This window comes from Gopherus evgoodei, chromosome 5, assembly GCF_007399415.2.
Source record: "Gopherus evgoodei ecotype Sinaloan lineage chromosome 5, rGopEvg1_v1.p, whole genome shotgun sequence".
Classification (NCBI taxonomy): domain Eukaryota; kingdom Metazoa; phylum Chordata; order Testudines; family Testudinidae; genus Gopherus; species Gopherus evgoodei.
The window spans coordinates 19,630,624-19,650,272 of NC_044326.1; the positions used below are offsets into that span (position 1 = coordinate 19,630,624).

Here is a 19,649-nt window from a genome sequence, read left to right on the forward strand (position 1 = left end):
GCAATACCGATTTCAGCACTACTCCCCTCGTCGGGAAGGAGTACAGAAATTGGTTTTAAGAGCCCTTTATATCGATATACAGGGCTTCGTTGTGTGGACAGGTGCACGGTTAAATCAGTTTAACTCTGCTAAATTCGGTATAAACGTGTAGCGTAGACCAGGCCTGTGCTATAAAATGATGGACAAGCCATTCCTGAGGAGTTGTTGGCGATGAGGCATACCTGAGGAGATACTGTCCCCTTGTGGAGTAGGGGACACAGGATACACCTGGTTCCTTGTGACCTGCCCCCACCACTACCACCAAAGAAAGACATGTAAGACCACCCCAGGGGTGAAACATAGCCACATTCAAAGAGACTTCTGAATAAGTCCCTGCTCAGAATTACCATGTCTCTCATCCTTTCCTTCTCCCAAGCCCATGTTTCCACCAGGCAGCCACTGTCTCCATTTTTCTTTGACTGAGACAATCGGACTACACAGCAAAAGAATGCCAGAAGTGAAAGTATGTTTGCATGCATATTAAAATACCACATTAAGAGAGGTAAAATCATTGTTACTGAATGCCACAGGATTCACGAAACTGTTTTGGTATAATCCATAACACCATGTATATACATGCATAGAGCACACCTCTTAGTTTTAGAACACTGGGAGGCTGAATCCATTGTCATTTTAAAAAAAAAAAGTACAATTTAAAACTTCCCAATGCAGTCAAAAACAAAACCAGTTTTCATGGACGCTCTCCTCCCCTAGGACTATCTTTTGACAAATTTCAACTTTGTACTCCAAACCCACTGAGTCTTTAGAGTTGTCCAAATAAAAGTCATAAGATTTTTTTCTAAGAATGGGAGAAGTATGCACCCTCATTCTCAAAACAAAATTAAAAAATACCCTAAACATTTTTTGCACAAATCTCTTTTCCCTACGACACCACACCAAACCCCAGAACCAAACAAAAAACCCTCAATGCCTCTGATCCAGAAAATTCAACTCAAAAGGTACAAGGTAAAATGGCCTCTAAAATGGAAATGCTTAGTCAGCCTTAACTGTATATATCATAAGCATGCACTCCAGCTATAATACACTGATTTTTTTTTATGTTAGGCCAAAACATTTCTGCAAATAGCTAATGTTGTTTGATTTTTTACTTGAACAAATCACCAGAAAAATGAAATGTTGCTCCTTAAAGATTACAGGCATGAAATCTGCATAATATGCCAGATCATAGGTAAATACACCAAAGAAAAGTGTAATTCATATTTCTGAAAAGCGCTTACCTCTCTACTGTTTCACAAAAAAGCACGATTACCTCTTGCTGTACATAATACTCTTTTGGAGACTTTACAGGTACCATGGCTGATACATAACTACAAAGATTTTAAAAAGAGGTATATTTTAATTACTTTTCAATCCCTTCAAAGATTTAAAAAAGCAGTATATTTTAATTACTGTTCTCAATCCCTTCACAATCAGATAAAATGTAACGGAAAAGAAATGAAGGTCAAATTATCTTAATAACGAACTCTGATGGTTTTCAATAAATTTTGACAATTTTCATTAAGAGAACTTTAAAATTTCAGTGGAAATGAAAAGAATTTCAATTGCTTTATTTATTACTGAAGCATAGACTTCTGCAGTAATTTCATAAGTAATATTACAAATATTCAACAATAAAATCTTCATCCAATTTTTTTTTGCTTTCTCTAGATTGAAAAATAGTTTACTCTGCATTTTCTGAAAGCACAGTAATTGAATAAAATTAAGACTTATCTGATGCTATTCCATATGAAATTACATTAACAAAGCATAGCTGATCAACAGGCTGTGGAATTTAAGGGGCCGTAAGGCTGACACAATAAAGTCTAGTTGTATGTGTGAAATTATGTACAATTACTGAAAAATACATGTTTATGTGCAGATAAGCAGTACTTACATGCAATGTTTGTGCACAAGTCACTGGTCCTCTACTGGACATAGGAACTGCACACTGAATCAGACTCATGGGCTCATCTAGTCCAGTATCCTGTCTCTGACAAAGCTAGAGATAGACTAACTCTGAAACATGAGGTTTAATATCTCTTCCTAAATTTATGTCAGCATTCACTATTATACAGGATATTCTTGTTTTGGATGTAAACCTTCAATCTGTTTTTGATTCTTACTTTGTTTTTGGCAATGGATTCCACAGTTTAGTCGTGGCCTTGTGTGAAAAGTATTTCCTTTTGTCTGTCTTGAATCCGTCACCTTTTAATTTAATCAAATATCTCCTCTCGAGTTATGAGACAGGGAGAACAGAAGCTACTGCTCTGCTCTCTCTAGACTATTCATTATTGTATACACGTTTATCATGTGCCCTCTTATTTGTCTCTCTCCTGACAACAATATTAATGGGGTAGATTTACAGCTTTCATTTGTGCCTTTGAAAATCTCTCCCAAATATCATACGAGTATGCTAATATAGAGATTACACTGTACTTGAAGATTGCAAATTCTGATTGCTAAGTGGCTATTGATTTTTTTTAATCTGAGGGGAAAGGATGTGACAGTGTTATAAATAGGTACAAACTGCTAAAGAAATTTAAAATCTGTGACAAAGGAGAAAAAGAAAGATTCTTCTGCAAGAAAGTGTAGCTGTAATAGACAATGTTCAGGATATATATATTTTTGAATCTGTTACCTTAACTCAAATTCAGCAAAAAGGACATCAAAATGTTTAAGCGACTCTTTCATTTTTTCTGTGTAAAGATTCAAATCCCTTAAGGCCTGGTCCCGAATAATGTTCCTAACTTCCTCCAGGCTGCGGGTCAGATCCTTGGCCAATGGTCTCATAGCCATGCTCTCAATTTCACGATTCATAATAATGGAACCAGCAGCCAAGCACTGTAGAAATAATGTTTTAAAAAATGGATTAAAAAGTTGTACTTTATCCAAGAAATTATTATAGTGCAGGGTAGCCCTACAAGGAAGTGGTCTTAGTCCCACGTGTGACTCCCAAGTGATGGGTTTGAGGCCAGGTCCCTGCAGGTCTTGTGGTCCTCAGATAAAAGGCCAGCTCAGGTAGCAAGAACTAAAGGTTGCAAGAAGGTTCCTGCAAAAGACCCAGGATCAAGGGGAAGGACCTAGAAGGGGGTTGTCCATGTGGGCAGGGGCAGAAGCCTTAAGAGGAAAAAGCTTCAGAAGGGGCCAGGCAACAAGAGCTAATGTTCTGGTTTTGATTTGTGTTGGACTGTTTGGTTTAAAAAAAGGAGAAAGGAACTGAATTTCTGCTACTGTTGGGACCTTTATTTCATACACTAGCCAGTGCACGCTCACCAGCTCACAGAGATCTTATAGGCACACTTTGTATCTTGTAAGAAGCCTTAAGAATGTAAGAAAGGCCATACTGTGTCAGATCTAAGGTCTATCTAGCCCAGTATCCTGTCTACCGATGGTGGCCAATGCCAGGTGCCCCCAGAGGATGTGAACAGAACAGGTAATCATCAAGGATTTATCCCATCACCCATTCCCAGCTTCTGGCAAACAGACTAGGGACACTATCCCTGTCCATCTTGGCTAATAGCCACTGATGGACCTATCCTCCATGAACTTATCTAGTTCTTTTTTGAACCGTGTTATAGTCTTGGCCTTCACAACATCCTCTGGCAAGGAGTTCCACAGATAGACTGGGCATTGTGTGAAGAAATACTTCCTTTTGTTTAAATCTGCTGCCTATTAATTTCATTTGGTGACCCCCTAGTTCTTGTGTTATGAGAAGGAGTAAATAACACTTCCTTATTTACTTTCTCCACACCAGTCATGATTTTATAGACCTCTATCATATATCCCCCTTAGCCCTCTCTTTTCCAAGACGAAAAGTCCAAGTCTTATTAATCTCTCCTCATAAGGCAGTTGTTCCATCCCCCTAGTTATTTTTGTTGCCCTTTTCTGAACCTTTTCCAATTCCAATACTACTTTTTTGACATGGGGCAACCACATCTGCACACAGTATTCAAAATATGGATGTACCATGGATTTATATAGTGGCAATATGATATTTTCTGTCTTATTATCTATCTCTTTCTTAATTATTACCATACATTCTGTTCATTTTTGTTTGGACTGCAAAAGCCTTACTATAAAATACAGATGATATAGAAATATTTCCATGGCTGGACAGGTCCCTTGATTTGGAAGACTATGTATGTTGAAGTAAATCATACTTGCTGCATTTAATAGAAATATATTTTGAAAATTAAAAAAAACAAAGGGTATTTTATTCTTGAGGCTTTTATTTTTCTCTTTTTTCAATCCCTGTTCTTGGGTCTCTTTCTTGACTGCCAAATAGCAGCAGATGGAAGGCATTTTTCCAGCTCTGTAGGAGGACCTGTAATCCTAGACCTTGCTCAGCAGTTTGATGTACTGATTTGCGATACAAGGGCACTCCCAAGATCTCTTGTTCTTGTTCTCTAGGTAGTCCAAAGCAATAATTACAGTAAGCAGAGACAAGTCAAGTCTGAGATGCTGATGGTTACAATTCTTAGTTTTAATAAGATTCAAAATGAGGATGCTGACAAGAACACAATGTACATGCTAACCTCACTGTGGTTTATACAAATAAATTCAGTCTCCTGCACTATGTACATTTATGGAAGATCATGGATCCTAGTTCTGTTTACAATTAAGTGGATCATCAGAACCTTATTGTATAGAACACTTTCTGAAACCAGCAACTCCGTTCAGCACAGAGCCAGTGAAAGACTGATTCAGGAGGGCCAAAAATACCAATCAGTATGTAACACATGCAAAGAAAAAAAATTTAGAACGTAGTTCAACTCCTTTTCTCTCCAAATGTATTGTCTATTTCAGTGCTTTCTCAATCATTTTCTACCCCAGATGAAAAAACTCAGCGATATTTTCTGGCTGTAATTATAGTGGTAATTTCAGTGGGATTGTGGGAATCATTAGGATAATGTCAAGAAACCGTAGCTGGTTTTGCAAAAGGCTCAAAGAGGAGGCAGAAGTGTTGTAATGCTGGGTTTTGACATGAAGGAGCCTTCAGTAATGGACGTGTACACTGATATATATCTATTGACTCTCAGCACTGGACTCAGACTTTCCTACAGTCCAGAATAGCCCAAGCCTATTAAATGTCACAGCATACTGCAAGGCACCTAAGTACACAGGCTTCTGTAGAAGTGGGCCTTTGAGAGAAATCAGAGAGTTAGAGTTATGAGTTTATTGTTCTGCAGGCAATATATTTTTTGTTCAAAATTCATGGCAAGGGCATTTAGAATCCTGCATAGGAGCTCTTTTTATTTTGTATGCATCTCTAATAATTCAATCATTAGTGCCATTAATACCATCCAAAGAAGGAGATAGAATAGAAAGCCCTAAAAGAATACTTATAGTTCCAGGAATGAGATAAATTTGGCTCATGATAAAGGATACTACTCGGACATGAAAACCTGTGGACATCTGTAGAACTTCCACACTCTGCATGGGATAGTCCTTCATGGCAAATACAACTCCCAATATAAACTGACCCAATATACAGGAAATATGTATCAAATACTAATACATTAAGGGTATCTACGCATTATTAATATCAATTTGTCTTAATTTAAAACAGTTATTAAAATAAATATTTCACAAGCACAACAGATATCAAACCCACAATAAAACAATACTTTTAGACTATACATTATCAGCTGATTAGATTAATTTTCAGAGTAAATGTTCGAATACTGATCTACAAGTTTATAGGCTTTTCTGTGAGGAATTATGCCCACACATTTCAAATACAAGCCCTCAAACATACTTTACAAACAGCATGCAATGAGCCAATCTTCCTTAAAACAAAACAGAAACAACAGTGACCTACCTCTGCTCCAAACCAAAGCTGTCCTGCAAGGTTGTCATGGCGTATTTCTTCTGGAAATTTAACACGGAAGTCCCGGTTGGCCCGTTCATGGGGAATGCATTCATCCATGATTTGATTCACGATGTTTAAAACATTATCCTGGAATGAAAACGGATAGATCGGATACATGCAGTCAAAAGATATATTTTTAAGAAAGTAACTGAAACCAAAGAAGTCCCATGATATTTTCTCCAACATTTATAGAACTAAGGGGACATCACCTAAAAATCACATATTTGACATTTTACATGTTAGCATGAATAAAATGGATGGGAGGGGGAGAGAGAACACACCCACTATTTTTTCAGGTTGCTTACTGCATGCATTTAGCAGCACTTTGTGTATAGTCAGTTGCACTGCTTCCCCATGTAACAAGTCAGTTTGTAAAGTGAGCTTCCTTTTGTTTATGTGGGGTCTTTTTCTAATTAAAAAAAAGGAGAGAAAAATTAAAGGAAAAATCTGACTGTAAAGCCACAAAAATTAGCAGGGGGACTAAGGGAAATGCATCTTTCTTAAAAAAAACTCACTAGATTCTAGATGTATTCATTTATTTACACTTCAGATTTATAAAACCACAAGAGACACCTAAATGAATGCTCTAGGCACCTCTGGCAAATTCTTATTGTATTTGTAAATCAAAAAAGAAACAGCAACCCCACTATACATAATTCCACTAAATAACCAGGAAGCACAAATAAATCAGATTCCCCACTTTTAACTTTGACCATCACCCCTAACAATATATGCCTCAGGTCTCCTAAAATATGCCTCTCAGAGTACTCTAAAGGCAATCACAATATAAGAGCAGGGCTTTCTTGGAAGGGAATGAAAGATAATTGCTCTGGCAATCTAAAGCAGGTGGTTTGCACTCCCAAGTGTCCAGAAGGCACAGAGCTGGAGTACCTGGCTGATATTCCTCCCTCCCTTGCAGTCCCCTTGAGGACCATAGGCAGACAGTGCACGTTAGAGCAGCCTGGAGGCTGCTCTAATGTGGGCTTAGGCAAGAGAATCGGGGAGCCATAACCAGCTCCCTGATATGCAGTAAATAATCTGGCCCATATTCTGTATTCATTTATCTGAAAATAGTTTACAAAGCCTTCGGCAGTGTTGTATGGAACTGTTTCAATGTAAAAAAGGTAGATTTGGAATATGAAAAAGGCTGAGTGCCCTTATTAAAGATGTTTTGTTTGTGACTCATATCTTCTCTATTTAATGTAGTCCTTTTCCTCGTACCTAAAATGTTTTTAAAACAAATAAATAGAATCTGTCACTTAGAGAAGTATGTTTAGAAGGCAGAATGCTTTTAAGTCTACAATTTGAATCTCTTTTGCTTTTCGATTTTTTTTTCTTTTTACAAAAGAAAAAGCAAACAAGAAGTTTAAAGAAAACTCTCCTCTGTACTCTCCCTTAGGGGTGAAAATCTCCCTGACTCAAACACAGATTCACATTTCCTACAATTCTAATGCAGGCTGCTATAAAAGTTGTTACCATGGAGCATGGGCCAGCTCTAGGTTTTTTGCCAGCCCAAGCAAAAAAAACAAACAAAACAAAAACAAACCAACCCTCCGAGAGCACAACTGCTTGGTTTTCTGGTGCCTAGAGCCGGCCCTGCATGGAGCATTGTCACCTCAACACATAACCAATAGATACAGCAGTCTCCATTTAAAGAGTCAACGTTTACCAACACTTAATATGCACTGGTATCTGAGACTCTGCAGATATTTTTAATTTCAAATACCCTGCAATGATTAAAAACATATGAGGGCATTGTAAATGAAGCAAGGATGTCTTGCTGCATAATAACAAAGATGTCAAGTATCAGAAGGGTAGCCGTGTTAGTCTGGATCCGTAAAAGCAGCAAAGAGTCCTGTGGCACCTTACAGACTAACAGACATATTGGAACATGAGCTTTCATGGGTGAATACCCACTTCACTGGATGCACGAATAACAAACAACAAAGATATACATCACTACATTTAAAACATATATGATAGAGTAATATTCAGTTGCAAGTTCTAGGAGAGTGAGGCAATAAATCAAATACTCTGAATAAGCAAAAACTAACTCAAAAAACTTGCTTTTGAACTATGATTCATAAACCACTATTGACTCAGGGGATCTAATTAGTGCAGCAAAATATTTTGCAAGTAGCCATAATAAGGAGAGAAACTCCTGAACGTTGTCCTCGCCCAAAATTACGGAGAGTAGAATGTTTGAGCACATTATATACCCAGGAATATTAAAAGGTACAAAGTCATGAAGCAAGCTAGAGACTTAAAATCAATGCACTATTGTACTTTGGATTAGGTGAATTGCTTGAAGCTCCTGTATTATCACCGGTGCAATCTGATTTAGCACATCAGGTTAAAAACTCCTGACTTCTGGCATCAAAGAGAGGGTGGGAAAATGTAATCTTAAGAATTGAATTCTGTAAAAGCTGCAGGCAATACAGAGAATTATTATAGCAGGGGGCTCAGATAGAAATGAATTACAAAATTTCAAATTTGGTAACATAAAAGTTTGTATAATACTATGCTAATTTAGGACAGGCGATGATATTCTACTTTAAATTTATTTTCTCACTAACTTGAATGCGTACTAATGTCAATTTTCCATTTGCTTTCTTTCACTATACAATGATATTATATACTGTGCTTTAAAGCATGTCCAAGTTTTCCAATAGAATTTTATTTTTATTTTACAGCAAGTTAAAGAAAGATTCTCTTTAGGGCTGTCAAGTAATTAATTTATTGTAATTAATTGCACTGTTAATAATAAAATACCATTTATTTAATTTTTTAGATGTTTTCTACATTTAAAAATATATTGATTTCAACTATAACAGAATACAAAGTGTACAGTGCTCACTTTATATTTATTTTATTACAAATATTTGCACTGCAAAACACAAAAGAAATCACATTTTTCTATTGTCTAATACAATGGTTCTTAACCTGGGATGAGATTCCCTTTCCGGGGGTGCGAGACATGCCAGATTTTTTTAGAAGGTAAATCATCGAAAACACAACTTAAGCACAGGCACATAAGTACAACTACTTTGTTTCATCAAACCTATGTATTTATTAACATTATACATTTTTAAACTATTACTTTAATATACAAACATATCTAGGTTTAAGGGGTGCAAGAATATTTTTTAGGTTTAAGGGCTGCGAGAACATATTTTTGAGAACCAAAGGGCTGCAGGCTGCAGTAAAGGTTAAGAACCACTGGTGTAATACAATCTCTTTATTATGAAAGTTGAACGCCTTACAAATGTAGAATTATGTACAAAAAACCTGCATTCAAAAATAAAACAATGTAAAACTTTAGAGTTTACAAGTCCACTCAGTCCTATTTCTTGTTCAGCCAATTGCTCAGACAAACAAGTTTGTTTACTTTTGCAGAAGATAATGCTGCCTGTGTCTTGTTTACAACGCCACCTGAAAGCGAGATCAGGTGTTCTCATGGCACTATTGTAGCTGGCATTGCAAGATATTTACATATCAGATGCGCTAAAGATTCATATGTTCCTTCAAGCTTCAACCACTATTCCAGAGGACATGCGACCATGCTGATGATGGGTTTTGCTGGATAACGATCCAAAACAGAGCAGACCAACAATGTTCATTTTCATCATCCAACCTAAACCTCCTCCACTGCAACTTGAGACCATTACTCCTTGTTCTGTCATCTGCTACCACGGAGAACAGTCTAGATCCATCCTCTTTGGAACCCCCTTTCAGGTAGTTGAAAGCAGCTATCAAATCCCTCCTCATTCTTCTCTTCTGCAGACTAAACAATCCCAGTTCCCTCAGCCTCTCCTCATAAGTCTCATGCTCCAGCCCTCTAATCATTTTTGTTGCCCTTCACTGGACTCTTTCCAATTTTTCCACATCCTTCTTGTAGTGTGGGGCCCAAAATGGGACACAGTACTCCAGATGAGGCCTCATCAATGTCGAATAGAGGGGAATGATCACTTCCCTCGATCTGTTGGCAAAGCCCCTACTTATACAGCCCAAAATGCTGTTAGCCTTCTTGACAACAAAGGCACACTGACTCATATCCAACTTCTCGTCCACTGTAACCCTAGGTCCTTTTCTGCAGAACTGCTGCCTATAGTCATTTGGTTCCTAGTCTGTAGCAGTGCATGGGATTCTTCTGTCCTAAGTGCAGGACTCTGCACTTGTCCTCCTTGAACCTCATCAGGTTTCTTTTGTCCCAATACTCTAATTTGTCTAGGTCCCTCCGTAAGCTATCCCTACCCTTCAGCATATCTACCACTCCTCCCAGTTTAGTGTCATCTGCAAACTTGTTGAGAGTGCAGTCCACGCCATTCTCCAGATCATTGAACAAAACCAGCCCCAGGACCGACCCTTGGGACACTCCGCTTGATACCGGCTGCCAACTTGGAGGAATTGATCACTACCCACTGAGCTTGACAATCTAGCCAGCTTTCTATCCACCTTCCAGTCCATTCATCCAGCCCATACTTTAACTTGCTGGCAAGAATACTGCGGGAGAGCTTTACTGAAGTCAAGGAACAACACATCCACTACTTTCCCCTCATCCACAGACCCAGTTATCTCATCATAGAAGGCAATTAGGTTAGTCAGGTATTACTTGCTCTTGGTAGATCCATGCTGACTGTTCCTGATCACTTTCCTCTCCTCTAAGTGCTTCAGAATTGATTCCTTGAGGACCTGCCCCATGATTATTCCAGGGACTTAAGTTAGGCTGATTGGCCTGTAGTTCCCCGGATCTTCCTCCTTTCATTTTTTAAAGATGGGCACTACATTAGCCTTTTTCCAATCAGCTGAGACCTCTCCGAATCAGCATGAGTTTTCAAAGATAATGGTCAATGGCTTTGCAATCACATCCACCAACTCGTTTAGCCCCCTCAGATGCAGCGCATCCAGCACCATGGACTTGTGCTCATCCAGCTTTTCTAAACAGTCCTGAACTACAACTTTTTCCACAGAAGGCTCGTCACCTCCTCCCCATGTTGTGCTGCCCAGTGCAGTCGTCTGGGAGCTGACTTTGTTTGTAAAGACAGAGGCAAAAGAAGCATTGAGTACATTAGCTTTTTTCACATCCTCTGTCACTAGGTTGCCTCCCTCATTCAATAAGGGGCCCACACTTTCCTTGACTTTCTTCTTGTTGCTAACATACCTGAAGAAACCCTTCTTGTTACTCTTAACATCCTAGTTGCAACTCCAAGTGTGATTTGGCCTTCCCGATTTCACTCCTGCATGCCTAAGCAATATTTTTGTACTCCTCCCTGGTCATTTGTCCAGTCTTCCACTTCTTGTAAGCTTCTTTTTTTGTGCTTAAGATCAGCAAGGATTTCACTGTTAAGCCAAGCTGGTCGCCTGCCATATTTACTATTCTTTCTACACACCGGGATGGTTTGTTCCTGCAACCTCAATAAGGATTCTTTAAAATTGAGCCAGCTCTCCTGGACTCCTTTCCCCGTCATGTTATTCTCCCCGGGGATCATGCCCACCAGTTCCCTGAGGGAGTCAAAGTCTGCTTTTCTGAAGTCCAGGGTCCATATTCTGCTGCTCTCCTTTCTTCTTTCTGTAAGGATCCTGAACTCAACCATCTCCTAGTCACTGCCTCCCAGGTTCCCATCCACTTTTGCTTCCCCTACTAATTCTTCCCAGTTTGTAAGCAGCAGGTCAAGAAGAGCTCTGCCCCTAATTGATTCATCCAGCACTTGCACCAGGAAATTGTCCCCTACACTTTCCAAAAACTTTCTGGATTGTCTGTGCACTGCTGCATTGCTCTACCAGTATTATTGGCAGTATCATTGATGCCCACATGGAGAAGCAGGAAGGGGTAGCGATCCAAAGGCTTGATAAGTCTTGGCAGAGTATCCATCACATCATGAATCCTAGCTCCTGGCAAGCAGCAGATCTCTTTGTTTTCCTGGTCGGGGCGGTAGACTGATGACAGATTTGGGGATAGAAATGGCAGAATGTGGGTAAAATAGAGCCGGAGATATACAATTCTCCCCCAAGGAGTTCAGTCACAAGTTTAATTAACGCATTTTTTTTTAAACGAGTGATATCAGCATGGAAGCATGTCCTCTGGAATGGTGGTTGAAGCATGAAGGGGCATACAAATACCTTGCAATAAACGCCTGTTCTCACTTTCTGGTGATGTAAATAAGAAGTGGGCAGCGCTATCTTCCATAAATGTAAACAAACTTGTTTGTATTAATGATTGGCTGAACGAGAATTAGGACTGAGTGGACTTGTAGGTGCTAAAAGTTTTGTATTGTTTTGTTTTTGAGTGTAGTTATATAAAAAAAATCTCCATTTGTAAGTTACACTTTCACAATAACAGAACAGGAGTACTTGTGGCACCTTAGAGACTAACAAATTTATTTGAGCTTAAGCTTTTGTGGGCTACAGTCCACTTCATCGGATGCATAGAATGGAACATATAGTAAGAAGATATATATACACACACATGCAGAGAACATGAAAAGGTGGGAATTGTCCTACCAACTCTAAGAGGCTAATTAATTAAGACGAGCAATTATCGGCAGGAGAAAAAAAAACTTTTGTAGTGATAATCAAGTGATATACAGACTAACATGGCTGCTACTCTGAAACCTGTCACGATAAAGAGATTGCACTACAGTACTTGTATGAGGTGAACTGAAAAAATACTAATTCTTTTATCATTTTTACAATGCAAATATTTGTAATAAAAATAATATAATAAAGTGAGGAGTGTACACCTTGCATTCTGTGTTGTAATTGAAATCAATATATTTGAAAATGTAGAAAAAATCCAAAAATATTTAATACATGTGATTAATTGCAATTAATTTTTTTAATCATGATTTTATTTTTAGTTAATCACGTGAGCTAATTGTGAGTAATCCACAGCCCTAATTCTGTTCCTATTTGGCAGTCTTTTCTTAAGCAAGATTCCCACTGATGTCAAAGGAAGTTTTATGTGATGGGAGAGTGAAATAACTGGGCCCACCACTGGGTTTGGTTGGTCTTCCCATTTTCATTGCATTTACAGAAGTACTAGATTTTATAGAACCTAACTAATTTCAACAGTTAATTATTACAAGCATCAGTAGACAGTACATTCAATACATCTATCTTAACTCAAATGCCATTATTTTTAAAAGTATAGAATTATTCCAATAACTAATATAAACATTTTTAAAAAATGATCAGCAGCTTAGGCTGCAAACAACAAACATAGGTTGAATTTATATTTTTTCCCACTGTCAGACATTTCTGTATATAGCATCTCTAGAAGTTGCTACCCTAAGAGCATGAGACAATTATTGAAACCCCTCTCTTTGCACACCTCTAGCTTCTGTCTTAGTACAAATCTACTGGCCTCACCACCTGAATTGACATAAGAGCCGGTGACTTGTTATTTCTGCTGCATCAATAATTTAGACAATTAAAACTAACATGGTTTCTCATTGAAGATAAATCAACCTGCTCTGACACAGGAAACAAATTCATGCATTAACAGAAAGTTTCAGATTCTGGACTGAGCCAGAACTAGGCAAGCTCTTTACACTTTCCTTTTACCAGGTGCTATCATATACTATAGCAGCTGTATTTGATATAAGCGTTAGTGAGCCTGTGATAGGGTGTATAAACCCCAGACTAGAATTGAAGGGATTAAGGAGCAATTCTGGGCCTCTGTTAGAGGAGGGAGGGACTACCAGCTGAACCCAGCCAAACTGAAGGTTCAGTTACCATCCTCCCGCCCCCCCCTCGTTTTTTTTTTTTAAACACACACTTTACTATCTTAAGTTGGACTTTGAGACTGTGGAGAGGAGTGAATGGCAGGAAGCAGCCCAGGGAGACAGTCTTGAGGCACACTCTGATGCCTGACATTTCTTGCTTCTCATAGGGCCCTAGGTCAGAGCCCAAGGAGTGGGAGAGGGCCTGGGCTCCCTACCACAGATCCTTGCCATATAGGGACAAAAACCTAATTTCTACCCTTCCCAGGAGTGAAAAGACTGTAGAGATGCTGAAAGCCTTGTGGCAAATATAAACTCCTTACAGTGCCCAGGAGATAGACTGAAGGTCCTTCCCTGTCATAAGGACATGAGGCCCTTTACAGCTCATTGGATACTGCTATCCTGAAAGGAGGGCTGAGCTAAATTGGTGACATGGCCAGAGAGCCGAGTTGCAACCCACCAAAAGGCGGGCTGTCCCAGTACTGGGAAAGTTGCCAATGGGAGGCACCACAGACCAAGACAGGGAAATTGAGAGGGGGAAACCTAACCACTAGGTAATGCCACTGGCAAGCCTGGCCTCCCATCACAGAGTCATTCTGTAAAAAAGCCAACTGAAAAGGGAGAGCATCCTCTGAAACACTTGTGTATGACCCTTCCAGTCTCATTGGTACAGGATATCAGATGCTGATTTTACCATTTCATGTGGCTCTCTCCTGAAGGAAGAAACATATTATTTACCTTGGTATGGAGTTTCCTGATCTTTATGTAGCTTTCCCCATTAGAAATTATTCAAACACCACTTGGATTTAGTACTGTTTTTAGAGTTATTTTAAATAAGCATGAGTCATTGGAAGCCTCTCACAAATACACTATGTATGAAGCATTTTTCTAGCTGATTTCTCTTCTTGTCTCTTCTGGGTTGCGTAACCTTTTGATGCAGGAATCAGAATAATCAAACTAGGAAATCTGGGACACTTGCTTCACAATGATCTCAAATCTCAGCCACCCTGAAACTGGAAGTAGGCCAACTGATTTAGACAGACTATCAATGCATTGTAAGCAAATTAGTCTTTTCTTTAATAGAGCTTCAAGAAACATTCAATTTCCTTAATTACAGTATTCTGCTTTGTAAGCAATGAGTGAATGGGTGCAGACACATGGTGGTGTTGTGGTTTCACTCTTATTTAAGCAACGAAAATCAATTGGAATTAAAGTAGTAAATCTTTCACTTGATCCATGTCTCTACAGTGGAGCTTCAGGGTTTTATTTGTTATCTTTTATTCATTTGCATGCTAAGATGAGATTGGTTCCACTTAAGATCATTTAGTGTCTTTCTCTCAGTGCAATGGACAGCAGTTTCCAGACACTCTTGGAAACCACCTCAGGTTTCTCATTCCCTCCATGAGTTGGGGTCAAAGGCATTGTGAAGGTGACAAACTTGAACTTTTTCGATGGGAGAGAAAGGCAAGTAGTCTGAAGCCTATAATGGGCAGCAAGTTAGCTTGCAATGTAAAATACTGGAAAAAAAAAGGTAATATAAGTCTTGGCAAACACTTCAAAAGTGTAACAGCATGGAGATAAAGGTCACTATTTACATTGCTTGGGTGAACCATACATTTGGTGAGATGAGGTGTTGCATTTCCCTTCTGAAGGTTAGAAAATGGAGGGTAGCTAAGTTCAACTAACTTGTCTAGAACGTAAGGTTACACCAACATTTCAGGTTCAATATGTCCATTTGTCAATTTCCTGCATTAAACTGCGCTTTCTTCACATCACCCCTTAGATGCACTATGTCCTTCTTAAGGCCGTCCACAAGGCTCCCTAACTCTCTCCGCATTTAAGTGCCACCTAAAAACCCACTTCTGCTGTGCTACCTAAAAGGAAGCCACCTGAGTAATACAGTTCTCCTAGCCCAATATTTATCACATACTATTAATTTCTGTCTCATTGTGTGTCTGAATGGCTTATGTTAGACTGAAAACTCATCTAAGTTGGGATTGTGTCTTACTTCTGTCTGGAAAGTGCCTTGCATATTTTGGGCACTACCAAAACACAGAAAATGCATAAGACCTAAATTCATAGTAAATGTTAATTTCATTACCCCTTTTGGCCCAGGCAGTTAGTCAGTCTTGTGGGTTTTTCTAGTAGGAGGAGAAATTGATGATAGAGCCAGGTATTGCTTTAATGAAATCCTGTTTATTTACATAGAACATAAATGAAGTTGGGTTTCCTAGAGCACCACTGGAAACAAACAGAAGGCATTTTCTTTGCTCATAGTTCCAGGGGTTTTTTCAGCCAGCACTCTCCCTCCTCTCTTTTCTCTTTCTATTGGGATCAGATTTCTGCTCCTTCTCTTGCTCTTAGCTTTGTGGTTGTTTCTCTCTGCCTGTTCTCTGGCTACTGCTTCTTCTCTCACACATACATACTTCCAACAAGCAATTTCCAACAAAACCCCATCGCCCACATCGTTCAGTTTATGACCAGCCTTGCGCGTGGCCTTTATTTTGGGTGGTGGCTCCTATTGTTTCAGCTATCTTACCCCAAAATGTAGTTTAACTACTACTTACATTTATCCTGAATGAAGGATGGTTGCCACACCCACCAATTTAAATGAGATTTCATAACAACACTGCTATAATTGATCTATAGTTAGTTGAAATGTAGACGATCACTGTTCCTAAACTGGTGTGTAGTACTGTGGGGTTGTTATTATGGGTGCTAGAGATGGAAATTACTGTTTTTTTTATAACAGAAGTAATAATCTCTAACAGTGTGCATATTCAAATCTCTGAGATTTGTATAATTAATGCATTTAATCAATTGCCCGAGTTGGGTGTACCAAGTCAAAGATGTCACTTAAAAGTGGGGGTTGGCAAATGTCATTTTCAAATAAAATGTTACTGATCTTAGAGCATCACTTCAATTGAACTGGTTGCCTGAGCAAGATGAGACAGATCTTGCTGTAGTTGAAGGAAGATGTTCTACCATCTAGACTAATTCCTGTTTTATTATGTTAGATGTAATCATAGTTCCAACTTTCATATGACTTGCATTTGAATTACATAATATAGATAGTATCAGAGGGGTAGCCGTGTTAGTCTGGATCTGTAAAAGCAGCAAAGAGTCCTGTGGCACCTTATAGACTAACAGACGTTTTGGAGCATGAGCTTTCATCAGTTGCATCCAACAAAGTGGGTATTCACCCACGAAAGCTCATGCTCCAAAACGTCTGTTAGTCTATAAGGTGCCACAGGACTCTTTGCTGATAATATAGATAATCACCCTGTTCTCATCTTTCTCTAAGAGATAGAGAAATTAAGACCTAGTCATGGAATATTAATTTCACTTTTCCTCTACCTCCTATAGCAGTGGTGGGCAAAGTACAGCCTACAAGATGGATCTGGCCTGTGAGCCATTTTGAGCCGGCCCACAAGCTCCCATTGGGGAACCAGGGCAGGCGCCACACCACGTGGCTCAGCCACGCTCTGGCACTACAGTTGGGGCGCTGGGTCGGAGGGCGCACCGCGTGGCTACCGGAAGCCATGGCTTGGCTCCTCTCTGAGGGTCGGAAGACGTTTCATGCCTAGGAGCTGGAGAAGGGACATGTCACTGCTTCTGGGAGCCACTTGAAGTAAGCGCTGCTTGGAGCCTGCACCCTTGAGCCTCTCCCCACATCCCAATCCCCTGCCCCAGCCCTGATCTCCCTCCTACTCTCAAAACCGCTCAATCCCAGCACCGAACACCCTCCTGCACTCCAAATCTCTTATTCCCAGCCCCACTCCAGAGCCTGCAACCCCAGCCAGAACCTGCACTGTTGCCCCAGCCCTGATCCCCCTCCGAACTGCTCCATCCCAGTCCTGAGCACCCTCCTACACCCCAAACTCTTCATCCCCATCCCTGAGCCCACACTTCCAACCAGAGCCCTCACCCCCTCCTGCACTCCAACCCCAATGTGAGTATTCATGTCTGCCATACAGTTTCTGTTCCCTGATGTGGCCCTCAGGCCAAAAAGTTTGCTCACCCCATTCTATAGTAATTATAGGTTTTACTAAATTACCCCTCAAAAATTAAAGGGAGATTGTAGCTCTCTCCTAGGATGCAACTCTTGCATTAACGTCTTTTGGGAGAATACTTCTTTTTTTTTCTGTAAGAGACATTCTGTAACAATGCTGATTATTTTCTCTGTGAGGACAAGTACATTTCTGGACCTCAGCTGGTTGACAGTGTCTTGTTCTTGTACTATAGAAAAGATTTATATTCACTCACCTAGACCGAGAAAGAAATTAACCAACATTAATGTCTCCTGGAAAATAAGAGTGTCTTTACTGAAATGGGTCCCTTCATTCTCTCCCTAAGGTTATATATGGATTTCATAGAAAAACTGGGTTTTCATTAGAAACTGCCTGTTCCAAGCCTTGTTCTGTTACCAAGGGATAGCTCTATCACTTAGTATATATAGAACTCTTGAAACCTATTATTATCTGACAGATACATTAAGACGACAAATATGTTTTGTTTCCTGGGAGCAGGGCATGCCTATCTGCGTCTTTTCTTCTATAAACATCAGGTATAGTGCATTTATCTTGCATAAACAAAGTTTACCAGTACTAGACTAAGTACCCTTGTTTTGCCACTATTCCATTCTACACATAGTGTCATGGCCATAGCTGGGAAAAGCACAGTGATTAATTTGTACCAAGGCTGACCCTGGCACCTCTAGGCTTTGCAGTTCATAGTCTTGGCATCTCTGGGTTTGTTGCACCAGCTCTGAATGTAAAAAAATTTGAGCCTCAGCACCTAATTGCTTGAGCCCTGCCACCTCTTTCATTACAAATTAAGCACTGGATAAGTGACATTGTCTTTGAATTACACCATTGATGTGTCTTACAAAATCAGATAATGGGCCTTGTTCTTGGCCCATTTAAAGTCTGTGCTGGCGGAGTGGGGAAAAGGGATCTTAAAGCTGCTCTAAAAGAGCACTGAAGATTCTCTAGGAGTAAAGGAATTCTGGGATGGGAGTGAGCTAGAAAAGCCAGCTTCGCACCACACACTCCCTTCACCCTTAGCATAGGGGCCATGTGGGGGAGTGGGGCACAGTGCACTTCACTCGATTCCAGCAGGTGAAAGGGTCTATTCTGGCGGGTATAAGAGCAGCCTTGTGTCTAATCTACTTTGTGCTGGAGACCCACCCAGAACCAGAGGGATTCCAACAGTGATGCAGAGAAAACAGTTACTCACCTTCTAGTAACTGTTGTTCTTCGACATGTATTGTTCATGTCCATTTCAATCAGGTGCGTGTGTGCCACATGCATGACAGCCAGGATATTTCCCCCCTTAGCAGTATCTTTAGGGTAGGCCTGGGGGCCCCCTGGAGTCACGCCTTCATGGTGCCCAGTATAGAGCCCTGCCAACCTAGCCCCCACTCAGTTCCTTTTTGCCGGCTACTCCGACAGAGGGGTAGGAGGAAGGGTATTGGAATGGACATGAACAACACATCTCAAAGAATAACCGTTATGAGAAGGTGACTAACCATTTTTTCTTGGAGTGGTTGTTCATGTTAATTCCAATGAGGTGACTCCCAAGCCCAAGTTCAGGAGGTGAAGTCAGAGTTGTCCATTGATTGGAGCACCACTCTACCAAAGGCTGCATCGTCTCTGGCCTGCTGGGTAATTGCATAGTGCGTGGTGAAAGTGTGTATAGAGGATCGTGTCGCTGCTCTGCAAGTTTCCGAGGTAAGAATCTGTACCAGGAACACCACTGAGGAGGCCTGGCGGAGTGCGCAGTAATTGGAGGGGCAGCCATAGCTGCCAGGTTATAACACTCAGGTATGCAGTATGTGATCCATGACGAAATCCACTGAGAAGAGACAGGAAGACCTTTCATTCTGTCCGCCACTGCCATGAATAGTTTGATGGATTTTCGGAACAGCTTTGTTCTCTCGATGTAAAAGGCTATGCTCTGTGGACATCCAGTGAGTGAAGCTTCTGCTTCTTGCCGCTGGAATGCAGCTTAGTATA

General features: G+C 40.1%; 1 protein-coding gene across 10 annotated transcripts in view; it reads right to left on the minus strand.

Moving 5' to 3' along the window:
- The window catches only part of ZFYVE28 (zinc finger FYVE-type containing 28), a 291,376-nt gene that overhangs the window by 90,032 nt on the left and 181,695 nt on the right, over positions 1-19,649 (minus strand). For 9 of the 10 annotated variants that reach the window (XR_004000571.1, XR_004000572.1, XM_030563864.1 and 6 more), the window contains 3 exons: positions 5,861-5,998; positions 2,678-2,880; positions 1,278-1,367 (listed from right to left, as the gene is read on the minus strand). Coding sequence is in view for 8 of the 10 variants with exons in the window: in XM_030563864.1 (XP_030419724.1) it covers positions 1,278-1,367; positions 2,678-2,880; positions 5,861-5,998 (431 nt within the window). In the remaining 2 variants the exon portion in view is untranslated. The remainder of the gene's footprint in view (positions 1-1,277; positions 1,368-2,677; positions 2,881-5,860; positions 5,999-19,649) is intronic. The other variant, XM_030563865.1, reaches the window with a different exon arrangement.